Here is a 15,120-nt window from a genome sequence, read left to right on the forward strand (position 1 = left end):
GGGATCCCCCCATCCCTGCGGGATCCCCCCATCCCCGCGGGATCCCCCCATCCCTGCGGGATCCCCCCATCCCCGCGGCCCGGCGGCAGCGCAGCCCCGAGCGGAGCCCACGCGCAGCCTAAAAAGGCAACGTTCGCCCCGCAGCCAATGGAGCCGCGGGCGGCCCGGGATGCTCTCAGGAACGCCAGGCATCCCACGGCACGGACGAGCAGGGGGCAAGCCCGGCTTTACCGCTGGATTTCAAAACTCCCGGCGCTCGGTCCAGCCCCCGGCACCTCCCTCAAGGGAACGGTCATGCCTGGAACCTCCCGGGATGCTGCCGGGGATGGGCAAACCCGGGGGAAAGAGGCATGATCAGAGGGATCTGGGGCTGTTCCCACCCTGAAGTGGAGACAAACATCACTCCCTGCCTGCAGGAACACCCCAGACACTCAATCCAGACACTAAACCCTTCCTACAAAGTGTTTGGGGTCAACTCTTCCCAAATCCAACCCTGTTTTGGGTGATTTTAAGGTGGAAGAGTCACATCTGGCACAGTTGGAGAGCCAGGGTGGGTTGGTGGGACCAGGTTATCGAGATCCATCCCGATAAACAAACTGATGGCTCAGGGACTCCAAGTGAAAAAAAGTGATGGAAAAGCCAGGAGCTCAGGGAGCAGGGCTGGGAGTGAGGTGGGAGCTGAGCCCTGACTGAGGAACTGGGCCCTTCCTGCTCTGGGGAATGTGGAATATTCCCTGTGAAGGTTTATCTGTCACTGGGATGACACAAAAGTGCTGAAGTGCCACCAGCTCCACTCTCTGGTGGGTGCTCAAGGCAGCTCAGACCTGAGACCTGGTGGGATGTGGAGTTGGGATAAATTCCTTGGGATATTCCCCACCAAACTGAAGGAATTGCTGCTTGGAAAGATGGGATTTCCCACTTCACATCCCCGCAATGTTCTGGGGGAGCTGCTCCGTGCTATGGGATGAACAATCCCACACTGAACTGCAACCCCCTCCTGAGCATGGTTCAAATTAATTAGGTCTGAAAACAAGTTCCCACAGATGTCCTGAAGGCCCCCCGCTTCCCCCCCCCCTCCCTTTTCCCAAAACTGGCTTTGGAAAAGCTGGGAGCAGCCCTTTGTCACGCAGGAGCTGCTGCAAACACACCCCAACCCCCAAACAAATGGATCCTCCCCCGGCAGACCCCCCAACCCACCGGGGGAGCTCAAAGAAAACAAGTGGCACAAGAGACCCAGCCCAGATAATCTGATCCATGTGTGTTCACCGGAACACTGAGGGGTGTTGGATGCACGAGGACATGGATGTTTTCATGCCAGGTGGGAAGGCAGCCCCAGCCACCCCCAGCCCTGCACAGCCATGTGCCGACCATCCCTCTGCAGGGTGTGGGGTGTGGGTCACGCTCAGCCCTGAGCCCAGCTGCCTTCCACCTTGGAATTCTGCTGCTTCCTACCCAGTGAGGGTGGAGGCTCGGCCTGGAGCACAGGGAAGGGAATTCTCTGCTTGGCATCCGACTAAAGCACCTCGGAGCAGGATCCGGCTGTACCGCACGGCAGCGACGTCACGGAGAGCTCGGGTTTGGCAAGGACGGGCTTCCAGCTGCTCTGGGAAGCTCAGAGGCAATCAGGCTGTGGGATCTTGGAGGATGGAAGTGGCTAGAGCAGCTGGAATTCTGTCTGGGAGCAGTGATGGCAGCTGGGACACCCAGTGCTCCTCCACGGTAACACCACGGGCTGAGAGGATCCCAGAGCCAGGAAAGGGAATAAATCACCAGACACCCCTAAACACTGCTGGGATGAGGGAGATCCTGCAAAGCTGTGCCCCGTCCAGGCACCTTCATCCCTGAAACGGGGATCCCAAAGGAGTTGAGTCCCCTCTCTCCCCAGGCAAAGATCTGAGTACCAGGAAGCAGGAGTGGCTCAGCTCGGCGGGGCTGAGCTCGTGAGGGGGGAGAGGGGTCAGGAGGGTTTAATCTTAAACTACAGGAAAGGTTTATCTACTCCTGGAAGCTGCTCTAAGCCCACAGCAACCCGCAGAGAGGGACGACACGGGGCATGGGTTAACTTGGGCAAGTCCCAAAAGCACTTGAAGAGGTTTCCACACCTCGTGGTTGCAGCAAATCATGGGGAACCTCCCCAGGAGGCCGTTCCAGCCACGGATTAGAGTGTTAAAAACTGCTTTAGTGTTGGCTCCTGCCTCTGAATTCCCAGCTGGCTTTTCCCCACACCTTGGACCTCAGCAGGCTCCAGGCACTGAGGATCCACGTGCTCCCAAGGAGGTCAGGGATGTGATTCCACTGGAAATCCCACCAGCACTGGGGGAGGGAGGGGAGGGATCTCTACACGGTGGGAATCATCTGCTACAGGAGGGACCAATCCCTAAGGCTGAAGGAAGGCGGGAGGTTCCTGTGAGCGGATAAGGCAGGAGGATTATCGGAGATCCAGCAGGACAACGTCCCTCTCCACCACTGACACGTGACTGCAGGTCTGGGAGAGAGAAAGAGAGGGGACAGGGGGTTATTCAGATGTTCCCACAGATCAGGTGACATGACCTGCAGCCAGAGTCCTTCCCAGAACAGCCCTTGGAGCCGTTCCTTGGATCACACAGTGACCACAGCAGGACACAGAAACAGATCCCTCTCCCAAACGCACCCCTTGGTGCTGCGTCGCCCTGTTCCTGCAGGGAGGAGCTCCCCATCACTCCTCCAAGCCATGTAAAACATTGGGAAGCTCCTGCACCTCCACCCTGGGAATCGGAGACCGGCCCCTGCCAGGCTGAGCCTCCTCTGCTGTCACAGCCCAGCATCCCACACGGATTTAACTCCAGTTAAACACACCAACTCCCCACCCCACAGCCCCCAGTGCCTGGGGGGGACTCACCGTGAAGAGAGGGGGGTCTTTGGGGTGTGGGTGGAACCCTTTCTGGCGGCAGGATGAGATCTCCTCCAGGCCGTGCTCCGTCAGCCGGAAAAACCCCGTCCTGGAGAAGGGAACACACCGAGGAGCACAGGGACCTCCTGTGGCTCCACCTCTGCAACCTCTGCAGGGACAGCCATGTCCTCTGGGCCTCACAGAGCACCTTTGGGGCAGCTCAACTCAGGCAGGAGCAGAGACTGAGGCTGAGAGACAACCCTCTGGGATGTCTGGGACATCTCTTCCTGGGAAAGCCCCCCTTTCTGGGACACCTCTCTTCCCAGGACACCCCTCTGTCTGGGACATCCCTCTGTATGGGACATCCCTCTTCCTGAGACACCCCTCTTTCCAGGATAACCCTCCTCCTGGGACACCCTTCTGTCTGGGACACCCCTCTTCCCAGGACACTCCCATCTGGGAGACCCCTTCTTGGGACATCACTGCCTGGGACACCTCCTTTCCTGAGACATCCCCATTCCCAGGACACCCCTCTTCCTGGGATACCTCTCCTCCTGGGACACTCCTCTTCCCAGCCCCAGGGCTGCAGATCACCCTCCTGTCACAGGTGGGCAACCACTGCCCAGATCCAACCCCCTGATCCTGATCCTGATCCTGATCCAGCCCAGAAGAGCTGTGGAGTCCCACGTGTGTGACCTGGCATTTTATCTCCACACCAGGAATCTGATGGAGGAAGGGTGTGGTAAAACAGCCCAGGCAGAAGGAAAGGCCTTCCCCACCCCACATCTTGGTGTCCACACTCACTCCTGGTGTCCATCCACATTCCTGGGTGTCCATACTCACTCCTGGTACTTGGGAGAGCAGACGATGGCGATGGACTCCGGCAGCATCATCTGGTAGGAGCAGTGGGTGTGCAGGTCCACGCTGGACAGGAAGGCTGTCTGTGTGGGATGGGTCTGGAACGGGCAACACACGGACAGGAGTCACAGCAGGCTTGGGAAAACGGTTCCAAGGGATTGTGTCTGCCAAAGGAAGGCTGTGACAGAGGAGACACAGCTCCTGGGATGGCACAGGGGACACACTAAGAGGGGTTTGTGCAGAATCCCAGAATGGTTTGGGTTGGGAGTGACCCTAAATATCATCCCATTCCACCCAGGGACACCTTCCACTAGCCCAGGTTGCTCCAAGCCCCATCCAACCTGGCCTTGGACACTTCCAGGGACCCAGGGGCAGCCACAGCTCCTCTGGGAATTCCATCCCAGCCCCTCACCACCCTCACAGCCAAGAATTTATTCCCAATATCCCATCTAACCCTGCCCTCTGGCAGTGGGAAGCCATTCCTTCTTGTCCTATCACATCATTCCATGTTCTTACCAAAATTCCCTCTCCAGCTCTCTTGTAGCCCCCCTTTTTTTTTTGGACTGTCTTAAAACACCTGCTCCTCTTTTCCGTTTGAAGTACAAAAGGAGCTCTACATTCCTGTCCTATTCCACGAGAAAGTCCCACTTTCAGGCCCAACACTGTCCTTGCAGGGAATTCACATCTTTCTCAAGTGCAGCAGCACCAGCACACCCCATCCTGCCCTGGCACTTCAGGATATCCCATTCCAGAGGGCTGTATGATCCCTGACAGCCACCACCTCACCCAGCTCCTGCCTGCAGCTGGATTTCATGGATTTCACACCTTAACTCCTGCTGGAAGCTCCTGCTCCTTTTGCTGGTGAGGTTTTTGTTGCCAAGGCCAGCAGAAGGGGCACAGGAATTCCAGAGGGTCCCTGGGTGTGATGGGGCTGGCAGGGCAGAGCTGCCCCCTCAGGGATCAGGCACAGGCAGCACATTCCCCTGTCCAAGGCTGTGAGGCAGCAGCTGCTTTCGAGAGATTACTCAGCAGCTCCAAACATTTTCCTTGGCACGGATACGACTGCTGAGGGCTCCGTGGGGACAGCAGGGAATTGCTGCAGCCAGGGAGGAATCTGGAACTGGCACATCCCACGGCACAGCTGGCTCAACAGCAGCACCACTCCAGGGACATAGCATGGGAGAGGTGTCCCTGCAGCAGGAGGGCTTGGGATGCCCTGACAGAGCCTCTGGAGTTGGATTTTAGCTGGAGGACACATGAGCTGCATGTCCAGGATCCCACTTGCACAGATCCAGACTGCTTTGTGTTGGGAGGGATCTTAAAGATCAGCCAATTCCACCCCCTGCCATGGGCAGGGACACCTTCCACTATCCCAGATTGCTCCAACCCGGCCTTGGACACTTCCAGGCATCCAGGGGCAGCCACAGCTTCCCTGGGCAACCTGTGCCAGGGCCTCACCACCCTCACAGCCAAGAATGTCTTCTTAATATCCCATCTACCCCCGCCCTCTGGCAGTGGGAAGCCATTCCCTGTGTCCTGTCCCTCCATCCCTTGTCCCAAGTCCCTCTCCAGCTCTGGAGCCCCTTTAGGCTCTGGAAGGGGCTCTAAGGTTTTCTCTGGGCAACTTGTGCCAGGCCTCCCCACCTTCCCAAGGAAGAATTTCTTCCCAATATCCCATCTAACCCTGCCCTCTCTCCTTTCCAAAGGAAGAAGGGAAGGGACTCAAAAGTAAAACAGGCCAGGATTTCTCCAGCAGAGTAGCGAATGAGACTGTACCAGAGGGAGAAACCCAACTAGAGAGAGAAATCAAATCAGAGGGAGAAATCCAACTGGGGGGAGAAACTCAACCAGGGGGAGAAATCCACCCAGAGGCAAGAGATCCAACCAGAGGGAGAAACCAAACCAGAGGTGAGAAACCCATCCAGAGGCTGCTGCCCGCTCCACACCATCTCCTCCTGTAACTTCTCCTCCCCCAGCCCTTTCCCTCCAGGCTGAAGGCAGGGGCAGGAGGCACTCACATGGATCCAGCCCAGGGTGACGAGGCCGTGCTGGTCCTGGATCAGGAACAGCTCCTCCTCGTTCTCAGTGTTGCAGTAGTCGGGGCCCCCGTGTTGCTTGGGCACGATCACGTGGGTTATGGTGAACTCATTCCTCATCTGCAGGGCAGGGGCAGCACAGGGGGATCAGAGGGAGCACAGGCACCCCCAGACACCCCCCAGCAGGAAACAGGGAGCCGAGAGGATTCCTTAAGTTTTGGGAACTTCTCCTCAAGAAGCCCATGCACCATGCAGGTGCAACTCCCAGTTACTGACAAAGGAGTCGCAGGGTTTTCTTCCTATTTCATCTTCCCTGCTGTGCAGAGCACCCACAACAGCTCAGAGAACACCCACTGAAGCAACTCAAGATGATGCCTCATCCCTAAATAATCCCCAGTGTCTGGAAGCAGCTGGATGGCAGGAAGTTGCTACTTCAAACAGCTCCATTTCAAAGCAAACCCCTGCGAGTGACTCAGGGCTGGAGCTGCCAACAAAACCTGGACACGAAAACTCCTGGGGAGAACAGTGGCCTGTCAGCCCTGTGTGGGTGAAATCACCAGCTGGGACACCCCAGTCCTGCTGGCACCCAAAGGACAAGTCCCTGGAGCTCCTGTCCCCAGGACTGTCCCCAGTGCTTGTGGCAGGTACACAGAGTCATCATGAGCAGAGAGGAAGCTGAGTGGGGACTCTGGTTGGCACTGAGTGCCAGGGTGAGGAAATCCTGACCTAAAAGCCTGGAAAGGGAGAGGCAGATCATCCCTAATGCTCACAGGGAAGCCTGAAACTGCACTAGACAATTCCAGGACAAAGATCAGGGTCCTGCAGCCATTTCCAAAGCGGTGGTGCCGTGACAAACAACCCCTGTGCCGCTCCGAGGTCTCCTGACGGACTGTCCCCTTACCAGCTTCCCACAGAGGATCCCACAGGTCTCCACACCCCGCACCGTGTTGGCATCAGCCAGCTGGAGGAATTTGTGGCACAGCTCCCTGGGGACAATGACCTGGCGAAGGACATCCACTCCTGCACCTGTGGGGAACGGGAGCGCAGTGAGACACAAGCCAGGGGAGCAGAAATGGTCCCTCAGGGCAGGCCCTGGAGGGATGAGACTGAAAAAATGCACCTGGAAGGGTGGACTGCTCTGGCTCTGCCCCTCCAGTGGCACCAAGAGATAAATGTGTCACTGGGACACTGATAAAGGACAGGCACCACCCCTTTGATAAAGGACAAGCAGCACCTCCTTCAGAACAGAGAGGGGAAGAATCCTTCAGCAGGGTGTCAAAAATGAGTCTTTTGTTTGTTAGTAAAAACGAAACCACACACACTCACAGCATGTTATTTAAGGTAGGATGTGTCACTGGGCAAGAACCAGTCACTGGACATGTCTGGATGAGTATTTTGGAGCTGTGTTTAGCAGGATTTGGTCAGGAGGAGGATTCAGTCAGCCCAGCCAGGAATTAAACACAAATCTCCAAGAAGTGCTTGGATCAAGGAAAGGCAAATAGGCTGCAGAGTCTGGAACAGCAGAAAGACTGGGCTGGAAGAGCATGGAGGGTGCATTCCCAAGAGGAGACAGTTCTCCCAAGCCCTGCAAACCTTTACTGAACAACAGGGACAATATCCAGTGACTTGGAAGAGCAAACCCCCAGAAAGGATGGAGCCAGGAGCAGATAATTCCAAGAGCCTCCCAGACAAACTGGCCACATTTGGCTCAGCCCCAGCAAGGGATAGGGATGCTCCCAGAGGTACTAACTGGTTTCTGTGCTCCCCAAAGCACTGGGCTTCAAAGATCTGTCCACAACGGGAGGTCTGGGTGGGACAGTCCCCGCTGAGGGACTTGCTGGGTTAACTGAAGACACTGGAACCTTTGGGGTTAAATCAGTCGGGGGCTTTTCCACTCCAGGGATGAGGGGTCCATCCAGAGACTCTGGCTCTGGCTTCCCAAACTCCTGCACTATCCTCAGGCGTTCCTTCTCCAGCTCCTGCCGCCGGATCATCTCTTCGAAGGCGTGGAACTGCTCCTGCTCTGCCTGCTGCTGCTTCATCAGGGCCACCCGGCTCTTCTCCTCCTCCAGCTGCTGCTGCAAAGCCAAAGTGAGTGCAAATTACTCTTCCTCCTCCTTCCCTAAGAAGAAATATCCCAAGGGACATGAGCAGAGACGGGAACATGGAGCCTCTGTGCTGCAGAGCCTCAGCAACCCCAGGCTGCTTCGAAAGGGTCTGCAAAGAGCATTCCTTGCAGGAAGCTTCAGCTTGCAGAGATCCACACTTCCATCAGGAGAGCCAGCTGGACCAGGGCACCTAAAACCTCTGTCTTACCCTCCCTCTTCCACAGAAGCACAACTCCAGGTTGTTTCCCCTCTATCCTGTCTCCCAAATTACACTTGTCTGCAGCAAAACTGATCCTGGAGGTTTCTGTTTTGCCCACACAACCCCGCATCCTTGCCCATGCTGGGTTTCTGGATCACAAAACCTGGATCTTGTGTTGGGACAAAGAGAATTAACTAACCAAACAGCCCCAACTTGGGATGCACAAGGAAGAGAGACTCAGATGAACCTTTAGTGGCAGCAGGGCCAGCCCTGTGCTGCAGGGGGGGATCCCCACAATGGACATTCCTGAGCACCCAGGGAGCCCTGGAGACTTGCCCTCTCCCAAACCCTTGGTGGCTGAGGGTCTCCTGGGGAGCACAGGCCTGCAGTCTGCTCTCACTCACCTCCTGCTCCTTGTACTTAGCATAGTCCTGGGCGTACCTCTTTAGCAGCTCCTCCTTGAGCTCTTCCGCTCTGGGAAAGGCTACTTCCTTCAGTTTCTGGGGGAGAAATGCAGGGAAAATCTGAGTGCCAACAAAACCGGCCCTGAGCAGCTGCAACAACCCCAAAACCACCCTCAAAATCACCCAGCAGTGCTGGCCTTTGCAGCACTAAGCAGAGGAGCCGTGGCTTCTTGTGGCTGTGAGGAATCTCCAAGGACTCCCTGGCAAATCTCACCATGTTGAGCATCCAGTCCCATGCATGGAAAAGCCATGTGGTCTTTAAAAAGCAGGGGGTTTAACAGGAAAAAAGGACATTCCAGTGCTCAACAGAAAGTAAACTGGACACCAGGGTAAATACAGTAGGGTAAGAAGAGCCCAAACCATAACCCAGAGAATCATGGAATTGTTTAGGAGGAAAATACCTCAAAGATCATCAAGTCCAACCTTTCCCCCAGCACTGCCATGTCAATCACTAATCCATGTCCCCAAGTGCCATATCCAAGTGTTTTACCCACTTCCAGGGATGCTGATTCAACCACTGCCCCAGGGAGGCTGTGCCAGGGCTGGACAACACTACTGGGGAAGAAATTTTCCCAATATCCAACCTGAACATCCCCTGGCACAGCCTGAGGCCATTCCCTCTCCTCCTGTCCCTTGTTCCCTGGGAGCAGAGCCCAACACCCCCCCCGGCTCCCCCCTCCTGTCAGGGGGTTGCAGAGCCAGAAGGTCCCCCCTGAGCCTTCTTTTCTCCAGGCTGAGCCCCCCCCAGCTCCCTCAGCCCCTCCTGCTGCTCCAGCCCCTTCCCAGCTCTGTTCCCTTCCCTGGACACCTTCAGCCCCTCAGTGTCTGTCTTGGAGAAGAGCCCAGAACTGAACTCCCAGGGGTCAGGACTGCCTGGCCACGCCAGTGTTTGTGTGGATCACCCATGCCAGAGCCATGAACACCCAAGGTCAGTGATGCCAACATGTTTCCCTTCAGGACCTGGCAATGTCACCACTTACTTTGACTGTCTCCCTCTTCTCGGGAATGACGGCGGTTTTGTAGTCACGGTGCTGCGGCAGCTTCTCAATGAAGAGCCTGGAAAAACGGGACAGGAACTGCACTTTGGGATCATGGCAGGAAGGCACAGACACCAGACAGTCAGTGGCACTTTGGGGGTACAGATCCCTGGGTCCTGCACTGCCCATCAGGACAGTCTTTCTGCAGGAAAACCTCCATCGACCCTTGGAGCTGTTCATGGCACACAGACCTTGTTCAATCCCACGGGAGCACCTCACACAGGCTCTAATTCCACCTGGACCCTGGAGATGATCCTCAGGGATAAATACATTTGTTTTGAACAGAACCATTAATAAGCTGGTCTGAAGCACCAAGGGCACAGCAGTGATTCAGGAGGTGCTTGGGCACCTGCTGACACCTCGGAGGATCCCGGGATTTCAGTCCCAGCACAAGGACTCGGCTGACTCAGTGCTCACTGTCCTTCTGCTCAGAGGGACAGACTCTCTGTGCATCAGAGGGGAAATGACTCAGACCTTGAACAGAGAAAACTTGCAGGTGAGCTAAAAGCAAGTTCCCAACATCCCCAGCTGCTGCACTGGGAAACTTTGGGCTCTGCAGCTGGAGCAGCCCCAGGTATTCCAGGCTGGAGGGGAATTCCTGTGCTGGCTTTCGGGAGGGAAATCACAGCATCATCCCACTGCCAGCATGGGAACAGGTTCAACTTTGGCTCCTCTACAAAGGGGATAACTGTTTTCCCCCTCACAGAATCCCAGACTGGTTTGAGTTGGAAGGGACCTTGAAGCCCGTCCAGTCCCACTCCCTGCCACAGGCAGGGACACCTTCTACTATCCCAGGTTGGTCCAACCTGGCCTTGGACACTTCCAGGGATCCAGGGGCAGCCACAGCTTCTCTGGGAATTCCATCCCAGCCCCTTCCCACCCTCACAGGGAGGAATTCCTTTGTAATATCCAACCCAAATCTCTCCTGTTCCCTCTTACCCTATGACTGTCTGCCCATGTAAAAAATCCCTCTCCCTCTTTTTCACAAGCCTTCTTTAAGTCCTGGAAGGCCACACGAGGTCCTTCCATGGAGCTCTGCAGGACATGGAGGTGAGGATGCAGAGAGAGTTGTCCAGGCACTAACACCAGGGGGAAAGCCCATAAACACAGGGCAGCTCCCTCTGGTTCAGGCTTGGGACACTCTGAATTACCCTGTGACCAAGTCCCCAGTGGTGACAGGGTGCTCAGACTGAGCTCAGGGTGGGCTTAGCTGGGCCCTTGTCTCCTGCAAGTGGAGCTGTCCTGGCTCTGGGCATCCACAAAGCTTTGGGATTAACCCCAAATCCCTGCCCTCCTCCTTGGCTTTTTCCCACACAGCTCCAGCATCCAAAGGATACTCCAGCTCCAGAGAGCAGCCTCATTCCCAGGCACAAGGAATAAGGGAATAAGAGGACTGGACTGTGCCCCAGGGAGCAGCACGAACCAAGCAGAGCCAAGAGAGAAAAACTCAGCAGGGACAGAGTTGAGACTCTTCGCTCTGAGAAACCCCTGTGTGTGCAGTAAACAAACCCAGCTGCTCCAAACTCTCAGTCCTCTGGGAGAAGGAACGACTTTTTGCCACCCTGAATGCTCCTGGTTGCCAGGGAGAGGGTGAGGATGCAGGATCAGCACCCATGGAGCCCTAGAGAAGCCGTGGTTCCACCCCAAAGCCCCAGCAAGGTCCCTCTCCCAGCTGGGGGTGTGAAGTAGGTCACTGTGTCGAGGAGACACAACAAGGCCCCGAGCGCTGCCAACAGCTCGTGGATTAAAATGGAAGGGATTAATTAGGGAGGATTAAGAGCAGATGCTGGGGCTGGGGAGGATGGAAAAACCAGCAGGGACAGCTGGGTTTCCACAAGTCAGGAAGCGGGGGAAAAAGCAGGCAGGAGGAGGAGAGGAGGGCTCAGGCAGCAGAGGAAAATTCGGGGGCAGGAGCAGCAGCTGAAGGGGCAGAGGAGGGGCAGGAACAGCCCACGTCTCCCATCAACAGCCCCACTGAGGTTTGGCAGGACCAGAACCTGCAGCTCCCACCTCCAGGAGCTTTGGGCTTGTTCAAACCTCTGCTGTTCCCCAGTCCACTGGAGCAGCAGCTGCTTGGCACCGGGCAGCCCCAGCCCAGGGTATTTTTAAGCCCAGCTCTGGAGCACAGGTCAAGGTGGCGGCTCCCAAATCCCTGTGACACCCCCAGAGCTGATCCCAGCAGCACCAAACCAAGGAGCCCAAGCACCACACAAAAGTTGTGTCTTATTTCTTTTTTCTTTCATATTTGGCTCTGCCAAAATCGACTCGAGTGTTCCTGGTGGGAACCCAAGGAAAACAACCACTCAGATCAATGGAAAATAAGCTGCTCAGGATGACAGGCAAGGAAAGTCTTATCAGGTGACAAGATATGGGTTAAAATCCAGCCTGGTTATTCCTAGAGATAGCCATGGAATCATGGAACGGCTTGGGTTGGAAGGGACCTTAAAACTCATCCAGTTCCACCTCCTTCCATGGGCAGTGACACTTTCCACTATCCCAGGTTGCTCCAACCTGGCCTTGGACACTTCCAGGGATGGAGCAGCCACAGCTGCTCTGGGAATTCCATCCCATCCCCTCCCCACCCTCACAGCCAACAATTCCTTCCCAATATCCCATCTAACCCTGCCCTCGGCGAGTTTACAACCATTCCCCCTTGTCCTGTCCCTCCACCCCTTGTCCCCAGTCCCTCTCCAGCTCTCCTGGAGCCCCTTTAGGCCCTGGAAGGGGCTCTCAGCTCTTCCTGGAGCCTTCTCTGCTCCAGGTGAACCCCCCCAGCTCTCCCAGCCTGGTCCCATTCCTAGGAAAGGGAGAGCACAGCAAGTCCACGAGAGGCTCCAGCTCCCAGTGGATCAGGACATGCCCTCATGTGGATCTTGCCCTTTGGATCAGGACATCTAGAAAACACCAATCCCGCTGCTTGAGCTTCAGCTTCCCATCTTCATTTACAGAAATCAGATGGTGACATTACGTTCATATCTTTGGACAATCCAGGGCAGCAGCTCAAACTCAGCAACGCAGAAACCCCACCAAGGGAAGGTTTTCCACCCTCCTGGCAGCCCAGCCCAGGCTGAAAATTCCAAGAAAGCTGCTGGAAAGAGCCAACCCAGCACCTCTCAGAGCTACAATGAAACAGCCAAGGTGCTTTGAGTTTGTTTAGTTAAAAAGTTCCTCCTCCAGTCCCAGCTGCGTAACCAGCCTGGAAACCTTCCCAAGGGTTTTACACTTCCCAGCTCCCCGTGCAGCCTCCCAGGGCCCTGCTCCCATGCCCATAAAAGCTCAGGAAGTGCAAGGCGGGAAGAAAAGCCTAATCAGGGAAAAATGTGTTGGATTTCAGGGGCAGGAACCTGCACAAAGGGCAGGGAGGGGAAATGCCCACGGAGGTGCCAACCATGTTCTGGGTAAGCAGGCGGTGTGGGCACAGCACAGACCTCACCAGGGGCACTGGGTGGGAGGGGCAGGATTTTTCCCAAAAAGCTACAGGAACAGGCCACTGTGACATTGGGGTATTTTCTGAGGATCACAATTTTCAGCCCCATAAACACCAACAGGGCATTGTTTCCTTCTGAAATGTAAAAACAAATCTGACATGTAAAAATAAATCTCCAGCTGGTCCCTGCTCCTGAAAGAGGGACTCACTCCCTGCTGCAAAAGGCTGTAGTAACCTAAGAGTAAAACAGGCTTTGAAAGTGGTTTATTAGAGAAACCACCACCCAACCTCAATCCTTTCCAGGATACTAGATACTGATATTCCTGGTGATGGATCCCTGCCAACCCATATGATGTCACAACCAACCCAGTGAAAAACAAGGCCAATTTAGCCCCTCTGTGGCGATAAAACACCTGGAAGCTTTGACTTAGAGGTGGACAAAACCCCTCTGCTGCTGACAGGAGTCTCCAGAAGGACAGAGGAATCCAAGATCAGCCTCTTTCCAAAGGGAATCTCATTAATTAATACATATAAATATCTCCAAGGGGTATCAAGAGGATGGTGCCAGACTTTTCAGTGGTGCACAGCAACAGGATGAGGAGCAACAGCCATAAAGTGAACCAAGTTCCACCTCAACAGGAGGAAGAACTTCTTTCCATGGAGGAGGTGGCAGAGCCCAGGGAGGGTGTGGAGTCTCCCTCTCTGGAGACATTCCAAACCCACCTGGAGCCTTTCCAAACCCATCTGGACATGTCCCTGTGTCACCTGCTCCAGGTGGGTTGGGGTTTGCACTGGGTGATCTCCAGAGGTCCCTTCCACCCCCAACAATTCTGGGATTCTGGATTCTGTGAAGGGAGTCGTGTCTGTGGGTTTGTGCCTCACACCTTCATGACATCTCCTGGTCAGTCCCACCAGCCAGAGCTCCGAGTCCCCTCCTCAAAATAACCTCTCCTGCCAGATCCCACAGTCCTCCCCAGGGGAGAACAGACCCCAGTCACACACTGTAATTCCCAGTGCCCCCAGACCAGAACCCCCCTCTAATTCCCACAGCACCTCTCAAAATAAAGTGCCCAAACCAAACCACCCCACCCAAGGGACCCCAATCTCCAGACCCTCCCTGGCTCACCAAGAGAGCTGTGGGACCCCAAATCCCAGAAGTCCCTTCCACCCCTAACAATTCTGAGATTCTGGACTCTGTGAACTGAGATTCTGTGGGGTTTTGCCTCACACCTTTTATGACACTTCCTAGTCAGTTCACCCCAAACCCCAGGGTCCTTTCCACCCCTAACAATTCTGGATTCTGTGAACTTTTACAAGTCAGCTGCTTCTGTGTGTTTGTGCTTCACACCTTTTATGACATCTCCTGGTCTGTCCCACCAGCTGTGGGACCCCAGATCCCAGAGGTCCCTTCCACCCTTAACAATTCTGGGATTCTGGATTCTGTGAAGTGAGTTTGTGGGTTTTTACTTCACACCTCTATGACATTGCCTGGTCAGTCCACCCCAAGCCCCAGAGGTCCCTTCCACCCCTAACAATTCTGGGATTCTGTGAACTTTTTACAAGTCAGCTGCATCTGTGGGTTTGTGTCTCACACCTTGAGGTGAAACCGTGGGGAGTCACCTCACGTCTGACCCCCCAAAAGAGACCCAAAACAGCCCCCCCCGCCCCTCCCTGTCCCCCAAAACAACCCCCCTGCCCTTCCCCTCTCTAAACGAGTGGAGGACCCCCCCCAGCCAAAGCCCCCACAGGCTCCCACCCCCCACAACAGAGCAAAAGGAGCCCCAAACCGAATCCCCCTTCCTAAGGAAGAGATCCCACAGTCAGAGCCCTCCCAACCACATCCCCTTCCTAAGTGGAAAGATCCCTTTGATGACCCCTGTGGGTCAGTCCCACCAGCTGTGGGGACCCCAAATCCCAGAGGGGCGGAGCAGAGCTCTCCCAGCTCAACAGTCCCTGGCAGTGCCAGGGCATGGCCCAGCCCAGAGCCCAGCCCAGCCCCCAGAGCCCAGCCCAGCCCATAGCCCAGTCCCAGAGCCCAGCCTAGCCTAGCCTAGCCCAGCCCAGCCCAGCCCCATAGCCCAGCCCAGCCCAGCCCATAGCCCAGCCCCAGAGCCCAGCCCAG

At 55.7% G+C, this 15,120-nt stretch overlaps 1 protein-coding gene across 1 annotated transcript; it reads right to left on the reverse strand.

The window, feature by feature from the left end:
- Positions 1–1,241: 1,241 nt before the first annotated feature.
- Positions 1,242–14,282, reverse strand: LOC113940493 (STAM-binding protein-like; the record flags this gene model as incomplete). Its single annotated transcript, XM_027631646.1, has 9 exons — positions 1,242–2,485; positions 2,879–2,978; positions 3,713–3,825; positions 5,746–5,883; positions 6,665–6,789; positions 7,514–7,841; positions 8,475–8,570; positions 9,515–9,590; positions 14,229–14,282. Coding segments are annotated over 9 exons (1,087 nt in total), but the record flags the coding sequence as incomplete, so codon positions are not given.
- Between the last annotated feature and the right edge of the window lie 838 nt (positions 14,283–15,120).

Source organism: Corapipo altera, unplaced genomic scaffold, assembly GCF_003945725.1.
Source record: "Corapipo altera isolate COAL_440 unplaced genomic scaffold, ASM394572v1 128338, whole genome shotgun sequence".
Lineage (NCBI taxonomy): Eukaryota > Metazoa > Chordata > Aves > Passeriformes > Pipridae > Corapipo > Corapipo altera.